The 16,439-nt window shown below is 47.4% G+C and overlaps 1 protein-coding gene across 3 annotated transcripts in view; it reads right to left on the bottom strand.

Annotated features, from left to right (window-relative positions):
• The window catches only part of LMF1 (lipase maturation factor 1), a 147,735-nt gene that overhangs the window by 116,623 nt on the left and 14,673 nt on the right, over positions 1 to 16,439 (bottom strand). For all 3 annotated transcript variants that reach the window (XM_063414229.1, XM_063414232.1, XM_063414230.1), the window contains exon 3: positions 10,791 to 10,801. In XM_063414229.1, the coding sequence (XP_063270299.1) occupies positions 10,791 to 10,801 (11 nt within the window). The remainder of the gene's footprint in view (positions 1 to 10,790; positions 10,802 to 16,439) is intronic.

Raw genomic sequence — 16,439 nt, 5'->3', positions numbered from 1 at the left:
GATCATCGTGTACATGCCCCAGAACAGAAGGATCCAGCAACGAAAAAAAAGCAGTTTTTAAAGTGTACAGCAACATAAAACTAACATGGAATTGTAAAACTGTAAAAAGCACGCATAGCTCAGGGATTCTCCAGACAAATAAAACCTGGGAAAACATCCTGCACTGCTTCAATCCTGCAGTTTCAAGTGGAGGGCAGCACCTCTTGCTCCAGGAATGAATTCAGCTCTCGACAGAAATCTCTGGCCAGGCTTTGATGTGAACGTTCAGTCACTGATGGGAACTGGGGGCTGGAATTCCCTGACTGGAGCCGTGTGGGAGGGCAGCTGGAACAGCAGCCCTGCTGATCCTGGTGATTTATCAACCACCCAGGGACACCCTGGGGCTACAGGAGGGAGAAAAGGGAACCAAACCCAAATTGAAAATATCTGTTATCTGGTAAAATCATTATTAATCAGACAGCTGTTAAGTGGTATTGGGTTCTATACACAAAAATATTCTTCTTTTAGAGAATCACAATGATTTGGGCTGGAAGGGACCTTAAAATAATCTAATTCCAAATTCTCAGCTGGGCTAGAAAAGGATTTAAGAGATCAATCTTTTATAAAGTGAGAGTGTCCCACTGAGTGACCACATAAGCACCGATATTAAAGATAAATTATTTCTGAAGTATCTAAAAACGTGGAAATAAAGAAAAGAGTTTTACCCTCCCAAGGGAAAACTGCATTTCCAAAGAAGAGCCCAGATCCTCTTCCTGATGCAGAGGGAGGAGTTTTTAGCATCTGTGGCATCCCAGGACTCAAAAATGAAACCAAACACTTCGAGATATTCCTGGACAGGATAACTTTCCAAAGAGAAAGTGCTGACCCTTGAAGAGCAGCGCGTGTTGGGAGCTGCTTTCATTTCATTTTACCTCAAAACCTGACCAAGGAGAAGTTCAAAATGCTGTTTGTGACTGAGCCAGAGTTAAAGGGTACTCAATAAAAACCTCCACCGATTTCTTCTGGCCATAAATCCAAAAGGTAACGTTGTGCAACATCAGTCCTTCATATTTAATAATAACAAACAGATGGGAAAATATTCTAAATAAATTATTTGAACTGTCCAAGCTGTGTGCAGAATGTCCTGGCCTCATTCCCCTGCTTAACCATCTCTGGAGCATTTGCCCTGCAGATCTCTGAGCTCTCCCTGTGCCTGGAGGGGAAAATATCAGCACCCAGTGACTTTCTTTTAAAATAAGATTAAAAAGAGATGAAATCACATTTCAAGGGCTGATTCCAAACCATCAAATCCTGACTTTAAAATTCTCCTCATCTCCCTGGCCACTGCCTGTTTGAAAAGCTGAATGAGCCGGGAGAATGGTACTGGGGATGCCATCAGGAATATTAAGAAGCCACATAAATGAGAATGGAAAATATTTATATTACACGTTGTGCTAAAGGGGATGAAAAGTGGGGGTTTAAAGCTTAGCAAAGGACAGAGGGAAGAGCTACAGCTCTGCATTGTCCCCTCAGACACCTCCCTGGCATCCCCTCCCCATCCCGCTGGGAATTTCTGTCTCTCCAGGCTCTGCCTTCCCCTGGCTGAGATCAGTGCAAACCCAAGACACTGTCCCACATTTACACCTGGGCTTTCCCCTGGTGTTTCCCAACCTGTAAACAGTGGAATAAAAAGGTCCTGGTGACAATCAGTGACAAAGGGCTGTGCTGGCACTCTGGCAGACACAACACACGGGTTCTCCCTCCCAAAATAACCCAAAACAGGGGGCAAGAACCATTTCCCTGGAGGTTTCTGCCCCTCGTCCTTCACCTTCTCCATGGCTCTTTCCCCCCCAAGGATCCTTTCCTGCCACTCTGAGTGACCACATTAGCACAGACATTAAAGATAAATCATTTTTGAAGTATCTAAAAATTGGAAATAAAGAGAAGAGAACACAGCAACGCTTCAGGCACCAAAATCCCCACTCAGGTCACTCTGGAGCCTTCTCCCCCCAGGCTATAACAAGGACAGGTAATTTTGGGACGCATCTTAAAAAAGAAGAGGAAAACACCAGGGATTTGTCACAAAAGCAGTGACTGAGCCCAGGCAGGGGAGCTGAGGTGCAGAGGAGATTTCAGTGCTGGAAATCCTGACACGTCTCTGCCTGGAGCAGCAGCAAATATGAACCTTGGCTCCTTGCAGCTTCCCAGGGACGGTGGGAAGAGCACGGCTTAACACTGCGGTTTCACCCGGCCTGGGGAGGGAAAAAAGCCCATGAGAAAATGATTTTGCTGGGCTGAAAGTAAATAAATGAACCCCGGCGCTCGAGGAGGTTCGGGGAAGGCGGTGGGTGCAGTGAGGGGGTGGCCAGAAATATTTGGCTAGGTAGCAGTGCCCTGAAATGAGGAATTCCTGAAATGGGAACAGGAGCCTGGGCTGGGGGAAGAGCTCAGGAAATGCAGGCAGCCCACACAGGCTCGGCAGGAAGAGATGCCACAAACAGCAGGAAAACACAGAGGGATTTGGGCTCCCAGGAAATTCCTGTCCCCAGACAGGCGCTGGGGACAGCAGGAGGAGTGGCAGCTCCACTGCTGAGCTCCCTGCTGGTTTTGAGGCACTTTCTGCTCTTCTCCTTTGGGTTCTGCACGTTTGGTCTTGGACTGATTGAACCCCAAATCAGGAGTTCAGGGGATGCACTGAAACCCCACAAAGGCCCTTCCAACCCTGATTTTTAATGATGCTCAGGCATTAATGAGCTCCTGCTCTCAATTAAAGGCAGGAGAAGCAGGGAAATACAGAAAATCTGGTTGCTAAGATGTTCTTCACATGCACAAACTCACTAAAGCACACAATTTCTCTCACCACTGAAGTCTAAATTTGTATTTATCTCTCCACTACGACACATTTTCTTCCCAATTTTTAAAGATGCCAAAGCAAAAAGAACTGCGTCAGTTCCAAAAATCCTGATTCCCTTTTGTCAGTCCAGAAATGTGCTCAACCCCAGCGCATTCCCACAAATAATACCAAGGAAACAACATTTTTGGCCAAAGGAACTTCAAGGAGAAAGCCACAGGCAGCTCCATTCATGGAGTTTGTTCCCTGCTCCGGGCAGATCAAGGAGTCTGGATTTAGAGGAAGATCAAACTTGACCTCTGGCTCTCCCTTCCACCAGTTTTGATGCATGAAGGGAACACAGAAAATGCAATAAACCTCAAAAAAGAGACTTGTGAAGAATCCCAGAGAATTCCAAAAGGGGCTCTGCCAGCATAAATACAATTAAACAATATTTAACCTTCAGTAGCATCGAGCTGTCAAATAAATATCCCTAAGAAGACAACTTAAAAGAAGGAGAAAAAACCAATCCCACACCATTCCTTCTCCTCCTTCCGGCAGGAAAAAAGGGATAAGAATAGATAAGAACACAGGACAAATGTCCTGGAAAAGAGCCTTAATTTTATTGCTCAAACCAATGGGGTTTTAATCCACGGCCAAAAGAAAGTACCAGACAGGAATGGGAAGGAAAATTGATTTTTTTTTCGTTTCCATTGCAATGCTGTGGCCCCTTCCAGCTGGGTCCTGCAGGGAGATAGAGAAGCTGCTCTAGTCCAAGAGCTTTTCCAGTCTCTCACTGATTAAAAAAGACAAAAATCAAGGCCATTTAACCTGACCCAAACTTCTCCTCTGCTCATCAAACATTCCTGACGGAAAGCAACCAAAATCCACGGATTTCCACCCAAACTTCCCCACCCCAGATCAATTAAAAGGATGGGGAATTTCCCAAGAGTTGGATTCCTCAAAAAGGGTCCAGCCTTCCTCAGAGCTGCCCTGAGATGTCCAATGCCAAGCTCTCAACCCTTTAATTAATAATTCTTTAATTAAGAAGAACATCCACCAGGAAAAATGGAGCTCCAAACTCCATAGAAGAGCTGGAATCAGCCTCATGAATCACTGCCAGAAAACTTTTATGGGATGTAGATTTGGGCAAAAAGGGACATGGAATGGGAAGAGGCACAGATAAATCAGATGTTGGAAATGAGAGTGGATAATGGAGAAGAAAAACTCCAGCAGCTCCCTGGATGCCCTTTGGTTTACTGTGACTATCCAGGGGTCACTCTGCACATCAAGGTTTATTTAACTTCAGGAAAACACAAAAATAAAACTCAAACTTCTTCCCCTGTGCCAGATCTGAGCTCTGGATGGGAGCAAACCTTGAAGGCAGCTCTGCCCAAACCCCATCCAAAGCCTGGGGACAGACAGGGAATCCAAACAGCTCCAGCTGTGGGAGCCAGCACTGCCCCACTGTTTGCACTGGAGCCTCCCCAGCGTGTCCTTCTCACTAAAAATCAGGAGAAAACCTTCCCATCTCTCACTTTTGGGGTGGATTCTGCTTTTAGGTGGGCTCTGGGCTCACAGAACGCTCCCCAGAGCTGATTGTTTCCAGGAGATTTTCCCTGGGGTTTGGGACAGCTGGGAAATACCACAGGGACAGAAAGTGTCAGAATTGCTTGGCATGTCAGGATCCTGCAAGCACAAAGGCTTAAAATCCAGCAGAATTCCATAAATCAGGTGGAGACCAGGTTGGACAGGGATGGAGCAACCTGGGATAGTGGAAGGTGTCCCTGTCCATGGAACAAGATGAGCTTTGAGGTCCCTTCCAAGCCAAACCATTCCATGATTCCAAAAAACGAAGCCAATTCCAATTAACAATTCCAATTAACCTGGAAATGCTTCAATCCTAGAGCCTGAACAAAGGAGATCCCCACCCTGACACTCACCCAGTCCAATTCACCTTTTCTGATGGAAACCGTGCAATGCCAGGACCATAAAGGTTGGGGAAGACCTCCAGGATCCCCAAGTCCATTTTTAGAATGAGATCACAAAATCCCAGAGTCCCTGAGGCTGGAAAAGCCCTCCAGGATCATCCAGTCCCAGCGGTGCCCAGTGCCCACCTTGAACCCAGCCCAGAGCTCTGAGTGCCACCTCCAGGAACTCCTTGGGCACCTCCAGGGATGGGCACTCCAAACCTCCCTGAGAACCCCTTCCAGTGCCCGACCACCCTTTCCATGGGGAAATTCTTCCCAAATTTCTCCCAAGAACAAAACCCCTGCCTGCAAAAGGCATTTCTGTTTGTTTCCTTTTTCTCAAGGCCGGGCCAAAAGCCGGTCACAAGAGCTGTGCAGAAACAATTTGCTTAGGGAAAGACTTTTCCCAGTTTCTGCAAGGCCAGCGTTCCCATTCCACCCACTTACATTCCTGGATTAAGGGAAAATAAAAATCACATCCGCAGGCCGGTCAGCAGTGACACAGGTCGAGCTCCAGGACCATGGCAAAGGGCTGCACGAAAATTCCACCCGTGGAAAGCTCTTTGGAGAAGTTCTGCACCCTTCCAGCACCACCATTTCCATCAGGCCTCGTTAAGGAGGATTTTATCCCTTCAGCTCATTTGCATAATTGCCGCAATCAAAGGCACTACTTCACAGTAATAACGTTAATGGCAGATTTTTCCTTAAACATTCTTTTTTAAATGCACCCAGGTCGGTGCATCCATGTGCCAGGAGAAAAAACAGGCGGGAGGTGACACTTGGGGAATGTGGGGTGGGCAGAGGGACCAGGTGCTTTTTGTTTGGGGATTATTTCTGCTTTATCATGCTCAAGGTGCATCCCAGAACCAAAACATTTGTCAATTAAACAGCAGCCTGGTTGGTATATTGGGGATTTCCTGGTTTTTTTCCCCATTAATTGTGCTGCTGTTGTCTCATTAGGAGGGAATCTGGCTAAAACCAGGTTTTGGAAGGGAGAGCCCAAATCTCAGCCTTTGGTTTGGCTTTACAGAACCCTGGGATGGGCTGGGTTGGAAGAGACCTCAAAGCCCATCCCCATTCCAAGCCCTGCCATGGCAGAACCTTCCACCAGAGGTTCTTATTGGGAACTTGGAGCTCTGGCCTGCATCCCTCAAATCCATGGAGACAACAACATGGAGATAACATCTCCCAAGGTTCCATCAGCCTTGGAAGGTTTGTTTTGGAGATAGGCAAGAACCACTGGCCTGATTTTTAATATAAAACACAGACTCAGAGAAAACAAGCTGAGATCCAACTGGAAGGTGACAGCAGAAGGCAGCTGGGATTTCTACCCTCCAGCTCCTGCCTGTGATCCCAAGAAAAACCAATCTGTGTCCTCCACAAAATCCAATTTCACACCAAACCCCGGCTGTTCTACCAGTGCACCTCCACCACGCTGGGATGCTCCTCAGGGAATCTCCCCAGGAGCTCTGGCTCTGCCCAAGCAGGCTGCACACCCCATCCCTGGGCCAGCACCAGATTTTGGGGGAACATTTCCCTCTCATCGAGGCTCCCAAATGAGTTTGAGCAAAGGCCCCGCTGCTCTTTAATGCAGGCCTAACAACATCAAACCCAGGCCCGGGGTGAGGCTGGGCAGGGAATCAGACAAGCCATAAATCCCAGCAGAGGATATGAATTCCGTGCAGGCTGCGGGTCTGGAAGCAGTTTAGGGAAAACCTGGAGTGGCCAAGGGCCAGCTCTGAGCCCGGCTGCTCCGGCCTAATCGTTTCCTTCAGGCAGGCTACTCCAGCTCACTAATAGGTTTTAATAAAAACTTCCAATTGGGCCAGTAAACCCCTCATTAAGCTGTTTTTAAAGCATGAATTTAAGAGGGATGGGGGTAAAAGGTCAGGGGGAGTTTTTAATTCAGACCGGCTGGCAAAAGGTGCTGTTGTGATTGAAAACACCAGAGTTCAAGTGTCCAGGGCCACATAAACATCCGACTCTGTCACTAGACCTGCTTAAGTGACAGCTTGAAAAATAGATTTAATAAGACAGAGAGAAAAGTTTCCCACTCTTGCACCAGCAATAGGAACAGCAGATCCCAACATGGGGAACGGGAAGGGTCGGGGAGCAGCTCCAGCCCTCCCACCCTGTGTGGGGATGGACCAGGAGCAGCCTGAGGGGGCTGCAGCCATGCCCAGGGCTCAGGCTGTCCTGCTGGAAGGGAGAAAAGTTCTCTGGGAATAGCAGGGAGCAGCCCAGGCTGCCACACAGCCAGAGCCACGGGATGCCAGCACAGGGATTCTGTGGAGCATCACAGAATTCCACATGGAACGGGCTGGAAGGGACCCTCAGGCTGCTCCAGCCCCTGCCATGGGCAGGGTCCCCCTGTCCCAGCTCTGCCCCAGCCCGGCCCTGGGCTCCTCCAGGATGGGGCAGCCACAGATTCTGTGCCAGGGGATTGTCCAGGGCAGCCGCCCCCACAGGGGTCTGCAGGAATCTCCAGCTCAGCTCTGAGCACAGCTCAGCCCATCCCCAGCTTAAGCCAAGCTTTAGACCTGCACCAGTCAAGTTTAACCTCAGCTGTTTCGTTTTCCTCTCCTCCTCCTCCATGACCACAGAGCTGCTCTCTAGGCCAGCTAAAGGAGAACTTCCCCCTTCCCTGGGAAAGAGCAGAAATATCTCCTCCATCTCACCCAGAACCCCAGCTGTGCACTCCAACATTTAATTTTATGTCAATGCACATCTAAAATTCGAGATCCCTGAAGACCTTTTAAAAGAAAATCCTCCTTGGAACAATTTGCATTGAAGCAAAGAGTGAGGATTTAACAAGTGATGGAGAATTACAAATACTCGGCTCTCAACTTTTTATTCCACTTCTAATCAAAACACACTTCAGCTCAAATTCTGAGCTAATAGATGCAATATCAGATTGGGGGGAATTTTGGGTAGGAAATCGGGTATTTGCTCATTCCATGTTTACAGATAATGGGAAAAAAACCTTTGGAGTTCGTTCAGGGCTTGTCTTCTCTCCACACCAAAATTAACAAGGAAGTTTACTGGGAGAGAGAGGGATAAAAAAAAAAAAATAAAGCTTTTGCTTTTAAAATGTGCTTCTAATTCTGGCCTGCAAGGAGTGCAGGAGCCAGGCTCTCTGGAATGATCCCTAAGGAAACATTTGCTTTGGCTCCCCACAGGACACTCCGGAGCATCAGGAGTCCAACGGGATCAGCTGCTCCTCCTGCTCTGGTTCATGATCCCACTGACAGCCACGAGGGCAGCAGATGCATTCCTGCCCTTCCTGCCTGCTCCTCGCTGGGAACAGGGATCCTGGAGCACTGGGATCATTCAGGATCTCTCTGGACAGCGACCTCATCTTCCCTGGATTTTCACTTCACACAGATCCACTCCATCCTCGCAGTTTTCCTGCTTTTAACTCCCCAGTGCCTCCTCTTTTTGATCAAGACACCCTCAAAGTCTCTTCTGAATATCTGGGGTTCCTTAAAACCAGAAGGCAGAGCAGAAAAAAAGAGGAAAAAAGCCTGGAAAAGAGCAGCACCTTTTCCAAGCCTCTGCTAGAGCAGGATAATAAATCCCTGCATGGAATCAGATTTCCACTGGGGAAAAAAGGAGTCCTTGGGGGTATCCCAGGCAGAAGCTTCCCCAGGAATTCCTGCTCTGGGAGAGAACCCAGCAAAGTGGCACCACCACAGGCCTGGGGAGGCAGATCTGGGGGATTTTCAGGAAGGATGAAGCAGCAAATTGGCCTTGGGGGGCTCCTTCTAATCCCAGCAGCAGAGAGAACCCAGAGAGGGAGGCCAGGACACCTGGAAAGGGGCTCCAAAGGGGAGAACAAGAGGGAAAGGCCTTGGAACAGCCAAGCTCGAGGAGGAGACTTGGGCTGAGGATGGAGAAGCCAGGAAAGCTCTGGAGGAGCAGCCTGGCCCTGCAGCTGAGCTCCAGTGAGGGCAGGCAGCACATCCAGGCAGCCCAAAAACCTCCCACCCCCAAAAAGCCTGCCAGGAACTGTGTCACCAGAACTGTGTCCTTCCAAAAATAAGGAGGAAAAGAGGCCTGGATCTGTGCCCATCCACAGGGAAGGACCCAGGTGCCACCCCCACGCTGGGTCCAAAGCCAGGTTTACAGCAGAGGGACAATAAACTCAGCCTAAAGTGATCCCAGCTCAGCAGATCCCAGCTCAGCACAAGCCCTGGCTGATGCCCACTGCAGGATCTCCATCCCAGAGCAGCTCCTCACTTCCAGGGACAAACAGAATTCCTGTTCCCTCCACTGAGGAGGGGTTTTAATCACTTTTCCCTGCCTGGAGTAAGAGCAAAAAGCAAAACCTGTGGCAACAGCAGCTGATCCCACAGCTTGTTGTTATTTCCAGGCTCTGGAGTTCTTTAGAATTCACAGGGACAGAGCCTGGAGTTTGAACAGAGGCTACCAAAATCCATCCTGAGATGTAGCAAAAAAAAAAAAAAGCCCAAAAAACAAAAAACTCCACACTTCCTGGAGAGGGATAGGAAACAGTCAGCACTTACAAAGAACTCTCCAGGAATTTATTTTATTTTTTTTTTTTTAGGGATCTTGCTTTGAAGTAGATGCTCCCAAAGAATGAGGCTTCCAGAGCTCAGCAATATTTAATGTACTGCCCCAGCAATGGATGACAGTGTTGTTGTTTCAGCTATATTATAACAAAAATATTGTGGTTTTCCTGTATTCTGACAAAAGGAACTGGAGATTTACATCTCCTTCATCTCATTCCGAAGGAGCCCTCACGCCAAAAGCGGGGCAGGGAGAGACCCCACTGCGTACAAAGGGCTCCTTGGAGGGGGAGCTCCACTTGGGACACGAGGAAAGGCCAAAAATATATGAAACAACACTTGAAAAACAAAAAAAAAACCTCCCCAATTTTCCTAAGTTATCAGCAAAGCATCCAGGGGATGAGAAGCTCCAGTCCAGCCCTCTGGGTTTGTGCTGTCCTGGATTAAATATCCACATTTAATAGGGAAGAATTATCTGGAATGTTTTATGGATCGGAATGGAAAATTATAAATTTTATCTATATTTTATCCATATTCTGTGCTCCACCTCAGCATTCCCAGAAACCCTCAGACACTTCAAGCACCAACCTGAATTCCAAACCGATCCAAAATTCCAAACCGATCCAAAATTCCAAACCGATCCAAAATTCCAAACCGATCCAAAATTCCAAACCGATCCAAAATTCCAAACCGATCCAAAATTCCAAACTGGAATGAGGAGAGAGCTGCAATTCCCAGAAGGAAAAGGGCTCAAACCTCCCCAAAGCACAGCAAGGAACTGAACCATTCTCGTGCCTCCTTTCTGAAGAACCATTCGGGACACGCTGGGAACACAAATCCCATTTCCATGGCACCAGCACATTCCTGGAGGGAGAAAACCCCCCCAGCCAGGCTGATTTAGGGTGTTCTTCCTGGCAGAAAGTCCCAGAAAAGCAGCAGTTCTGGTATTTCCACAGAGGGAAATGCTTCCAGCAGGAATTCTAATTTAGGAATGGGTTGGAAAACTGAAAAAAACAAATCCAACAGGGAATAAAAAGTGATCTCCAAGGGAGCAAAGCCTGCAGCTCATGCCAGGAAAAAGCCCAGGATGGGAATAGGAGGTTCCTGAGACCCAAATCACCCTGCAAAGGGAATTTGGGAGGAACAGATTCCTCCCAGGAATGTCCTTCATTCCCTTCATCTCAAACACGACCCTTCCATCAACTCTCCTCAGCCTCAGTTTACAGAATTTCCTTTCCTTAAGGGCATTTAGGCAGAAAGAAACTCAGCGGGCAGAAAGAAAAGCTTAATAAAAATATAAACTTTATAAAAATAACATTAAATTTAAAAAAATATTAATTATGCCAGAAAAAGAGAGAAAATAATTGAAATTTAAACATGCCAGAGGAAGAGCAAAGAAGCTGGAATAATGGAGAAGCTACATACCCACAAATGCATCAATAAAACATTACTGCAGCTTTGGGCTCATTTTTAGTCACTTACCAAAGGAATACCTGCAAAACACAACGAAGAAAAAGCACAAGAATTAAAATTGGGGTTGAGAAATTGTTGGTTTTGTTCCTCACTTCCAACAGCTGGAGCTCCAAAACGCTGCCAAGGAGGACAGAAAAGTCCTGGATGCCATAAAATGTGACCTAAATGGGAAAATGCTGCTGCAGGGGAGTGGAAGAAGAGGAAATTCCCCAATTTTTGGGCTGCTCAGCACTCCAAGGATTTGCCCCTTCCTTGGGAGGAAGCCCCTGCCCCAAACCCCACCAGGCTGGGCCTCCCCAGGGCTGCTCCTGCTTTTCCCCCTGGAATTCCCTCAGCCTCGGCCTCACCACGGCCATTTTCTGTAAAATCACCAATTCTCATCAAAACTGACTCTAAATCCCAAAGCTGAGCAGTTTTAAATGCTGTGCCTCAAACTGAGTTTACTCCAGCACGGCTTCAATCCCACATCAGGACCTTGTTTGGATTGATTTAGATTTATTTGTATTTACAGCACATTAAACTAACCCAAAACCCCAAAAAACCCCACCCTCAATACTAAGAAACACACCAGGTTTCAAAGGGTTTCCTATGGCTATACATATATTTTATGTATATAAAAATATATTAAAAATCTTATATATATAAGCTATAAATACATAATATATAAAGATTATATAGAATATAGAATATAGAATTAATTTCTGTATTATATAAAATGCCATACATAATTAATTTCTATATAAATTTATATACTATTATATAAATAAAAATTTTATATACAACTATATATCAAAATATAAATAAAAATTATATATAAATATATATTATCATATAAATAATTGTAATATATAAATATATATTATTATATAAATAAAATTCATAATATATAAATATATATTATAAATAAAATTTTGATGTGTAAAATATTATTATATGAATAAAAATTTTAATATAAAAGATACATATTGTTATAAAAATAAAAATTTTAATATATAAATCTATATATTGTACTCATCATTTATGGCTTTTTGATCTAATCAACCTCAATATTTAACAACAAATTCCTACAGATTTACTGGTGCATAAAGGAAAAAAATAAGGCAGGATGATTTGTGATTTAATTAATAATAAAAGCAGCTTTTGATGAAGTTATCTGTCATTAAGGGAGCCTCCCCTTGCTGATCTCGTGGTGCTGCTCAACACCAGCTCGCAGGAACCGTTCTCATTTCTTGGCACAAGTTAAGAACCCCCTGAGGCTCATTTAAAGCACACATCCCCCCCCAAACGAGGAATTAATAAAATCTTGTATTTTGCTGAAGCACATGAAGTTCTGTGACGTGTGTCTGGTGCTGATTACATCAATCCAGGCTCATGTGATGACAGGCAAACACTTGTGGATTTATTTCTCTGAAGAAGCCTGCGAGACAAACGCCAAGGAAACCAAACCAAACGGGCCACTCCGAACCCATAAAAGCAGCAGGAATTCTTGCAGGGATTTCTCCCTTTTTAATAGCTACAAGCAGGGCAGGTCCCCAATTCCCACCGAGTTCAGGCTGGAGTTCAGACCTTAATCACCAGTTTTAATTTTCAAGGCGTCTATAACGAGTTAACAGAAGTATTAATTTAAAAATGTGGGATTTTTTCATGTTTTGGTATTTGAAACATTCCCAACAGATAATGAGGAAGAGCAGGGTTGGATTTTGCAGGCTCGGGGATAAATTTCACCAGTGGAACTTTTGATCTGCACATTGTCAAATGCAGAAATTCTGCTGAGTCAAAGAGTATTCCACTTGGATTGCCTAAATCCCATTAAATAGTGATGTCATGGCTCTTTTCTGCTGGGAGAGACAACAAATTCAGCCCTGACTCGTCAGGGGAGGAAAATCCATGTCCCACTTAGCCTGGATCAGCTGGGAATCATAAACATCATTTAATATTTGAGTCAAATTGTTTTCACCACCTTGTCCTGATGATTAATTCTAGCTTCAGTATATTCCTGGAAAGTAAAAACTGAGAGCAAAACCTGGTTTGAACCCCATTATTCCCAAGGAAAACGCTTGCTGCTGTCAGGGGTTTGAGGACAGAGCCCTGCAAAACCTCCCAGGGACCAGGAATTCCCTGGGAGACACAAAATTCCACCTTTTCCACAGAATTCCCTTTTTTTTCCTGCATGCAAAGCAAAGCACGTGGGATGATGGTTTTATTTGCTGAAGGAGGAGCTCACCAGCCCCATAAATTCACATTTCCTTCTCCGCTCAGCTCCCCCAGAGCTGCCCGGGTTATTTAGTGCAGGAGTTGCTGGGGACAGGGATCTCCAAATCTGCAGAACATTCCCAAAACAATATCCCTAATGAGTCCATTAAAAAACAGGATAAACCAGGCAGATTTCACCCTTACATCTATGGATGTTCTGAGGAAAATCCAGCTGCATTTGTAATAAAACCAGAGTAAAAACTGCCCCAGCAGTGCCCAACACCCCCAACTCCTTCCAGCCACATTTCCATGGGCAGAATTCCCTGCTCATCCCCAAATCTCCCTCCGGAGAGCATCCTCCAGGGCAGGTGAACCCAGATGGAAACTTCCACCTCCTCCACGAGTCCCTCTCCTTCCCTGGGCTCTGCAGCCTGCAGAGGGAAGAGTTCTTTGGCTGCAGACACATTTCCTGCTCTGCATCGGGATCTGGTCCCCAAAAGGAGCTTTCCAGGAGGGCTCCACAAGGCGGGAGGAATCCCATCCCCGGGAAAGTTGGGAATTTGAGCTCCCCAGGTCCTCCCCCTGGCAGGGAGGGAGGGAGGGAAGCAGGGGATCATCCCCAGGCCACAGCCAAGGGGAGCTCCCTCCCAAAACTCCAGCAACAGGGAAAGCTGGATTTAAGGGAAAGCACCCGCCACAAACCCAGCAGGGAACTGTGAAAATGGGTGATGCCATGGAAGCACAGAAAATGTGGGAAATGCAGGATGGGATTGTGAGAGAATCACTGAGATTCCCCCTCCCTCTCCAGACATCCAGCCCAGGATTATTCCACGTGGACATTCAAGAAGCTTTTCCTTAAGCCTGACCTGGATCTTCCTTCCCACCACACAAACCTGCAGCTTCTTGTCCTGTGCCCAGGGAGACAGGACTGAATCCTGGGATGGTTTGGGTTGGAAAGAGCTCAAAGCCCATCCAGTGCCACCCCTGCCATGGCAGGGACAGCTGCCACTGTCCCTGGTGCTCCAAGCCCTGCCCAGCCTGGCCTGGGACACTGCCAGGGGTGACCCCAAACCTCTCTGCACCAGGGTTCCAACCTCTCTGCTTCCTTCACACACCTGCTCTCTGTCTCCTTTCCCTCAGCTAATTAATTTAATTAGCTTGTTTAATTTTCCCTCAGCTAATCCAACTCAGCTCCTTCAGCTTTTCCCCTCTGTGCCAAGGCTGGAGCCTCTCCCGTGCCCAGCCTGGGGCTGCAGCCACTTCCAGAGCAAGGGGACACCCAGGCACTGCCACTTCCCCGGCCCTGAGCAGTGGAAAAGCTCATCCACAGCTTCCACAAGTTACTGAAAGCCTGCTGGAAAACCACAATGTACCAACCAAATTAAAGCTGTAAACACTCAGGATGGAAAAAACACAAAAAACCACCCTTTTTCTTTTTTTTTCTGACCTGGGGATTCACTTCCCCAGCCCAGTTGGGAAACATTGCTGGCAAAATCCATCAAAATGAGATCCAGGATTAGCCTGGTGCACCATTAATTTCAGAACATCATTAACTTAAATGTGTGGGGGTAAGAAACCTTTTTGACAGCTGGTTTTGGTCCCTGCCAAGCCTTCAGCACTGCACAGCCATGGCAGGAGGAGGAAATCAGCTGGAAGGGGAGCAAATGAAACCAGTCTGGTTTCTGGATTCACTTTCTTGTGGTCACACAGCTCTAAGAGCTGGGATTCTGTGCTCTGTAATTACAACATCCACACTGAAATGGGAGGAATGGGGCTAACACTAAAAATAAAGAGTGAGGAGGAGGAAGAGGAGGAGGAAGAGGAGGAGGTTTTGCTCCTCGGTGCTGGGAAGGGGCCGGGCAGGGGGTGAGGAATGGGATCCCATCCTGTGCATCCTCCCAAAGCCTCTCAGTGTGCCAGGCCTGGCCAGCAGGGCAGGGGTGAATTTTGCAGCTGAGCCCCAGCACTCACCAGCTCTGCCCATGCTCCTTTCCAAAGCCAGAAATGATCCCAAACCTGGCTCAGGTGAGTGCACAATTTGTCAGGCTCCAGCAGGGTTTGCTTTGCTCAGATCCTGCCAGAAGGAGAGGCTGAGGTGGGATCCCCCTGGGAGCTGCTCCTTAGGCTGGACACCGAGCCCAGGGAAGGGGAAATGGGAGCAGACCCCAGGCTGAGCAGCCCTGGGCTGGGATGAGCTCCAGCAGGGGATGCACAACTGGGACTGATGGAAAACCTTGGATCAGCATCAGCCTGGACACAGGCAGGACCCAGAACGATGGGAATCACCTCCTGAGCACTGCTGGGCTCCTGCTGCTCCCAGCAGAAAGGTCCTGCAGGTAAAACCCCAGGAAAACAGGATGGCAGTAATTGCCTGGTTAAAAAAGGAATCCTTTAATTGCTTTAATGAATCTCTCTGGGGCTGGCCCCTGCTGCAGGCTGAGACTGCCCAGGGCCACCTGCGTTCACCTCACCCAGAATGAGGAACCTCCCGCATTTCCAGCACTAATCCAGCCATGGATCAGCCCCTCCTGCCCATCCCCTCCCAACGCCAGCTGAGCAGATCCCACTGGGATCTCTCCAGGACTGCTCCCATCCCAACCCCAACCTAGGGCAAGGAGGGGAAAACCTTCCCCACGCTGGGAGTGGGGGGAAAACACTCAGTGACTCATTTCTGCCATCAGCCACGATCCAGTCTGAATCTCTCACCCCAAATATGGTTCTCATTAGCTTCATTAGCTCCCAGTTGTAGTGCAAGGCAGCGGTGTCACATGGAATTAATCTTTGTTTTCATTAATGTGTCATCTCCAGCGCTCAGGGCTGCTCGCAGCATTCTTTGAAACCGATACATTCCCTCTCTTCTGGGCAGGGAGGAAGCGCCAAAAAGCAGTTTCCTGGGCAGGAAGGATGACCCCCTGAGATCTGCAGCTCTGCCTTTATGTTTGCAGAGATCATCTTCTCGTGCTGGGGACAGAGGGAGGGCAGCTCGGAGCAAAAGGGATGCGAGGCTGCCATAACAAAGAAATTCCTGAGCTCCCCTGCCAAGGCCTGATAAAGGAATGGGATATTCCAACTTCTCTTCTTGTTGTTTTGGGGGTGTTTTGGAGAGCTGGGAAAACAAAGCCAGGTTGCAAAAAGGGTTCTGTTTACACGGCCCTAAAAACCTCCAATTTAGCAAAGGCACCGAGGTGACATTGGTTAATGGGACTTAGCTAAAGATATTTCTTTCTGATACACAAAACCGGATACTGGATCCAGGCACAATGGGAATTTCTGCTTCCACTTCCAGCCTGAACGGAAAGCTGGTCTCAGTTAAGGATTGCAGCCCCTCAGCACAAGCCTGTATCACTTCCAGACGTGATGGAGCAGGACAGAGACCGATGGGAAGCCCTGCCAAGGTCACTCTGTCAAGCACAGCTGCCACATCCATTCCTGCCTGTGCAGTGATCCCTGAGAACCTCCCACGTG

This window comes from Prinia subflava, chromosome 17 (genome assembly GCF_021018805.1).
Source record: "Prinia subflava isolate CZ2003 ecotype Zambia chromosome 17, Cam_Psub_1.2, whole genome shotgun sequence".
In the NCBI taxonomy this organism is placed as follows: Eukaryota; Metazoa; Chordata; class Aves; order Passeriformes; family Cisticolidae; genus Prinia; species Prinia subflava.
This window is presented reverse-complemented; position numbering and strand designations above follow the sequence as displayed.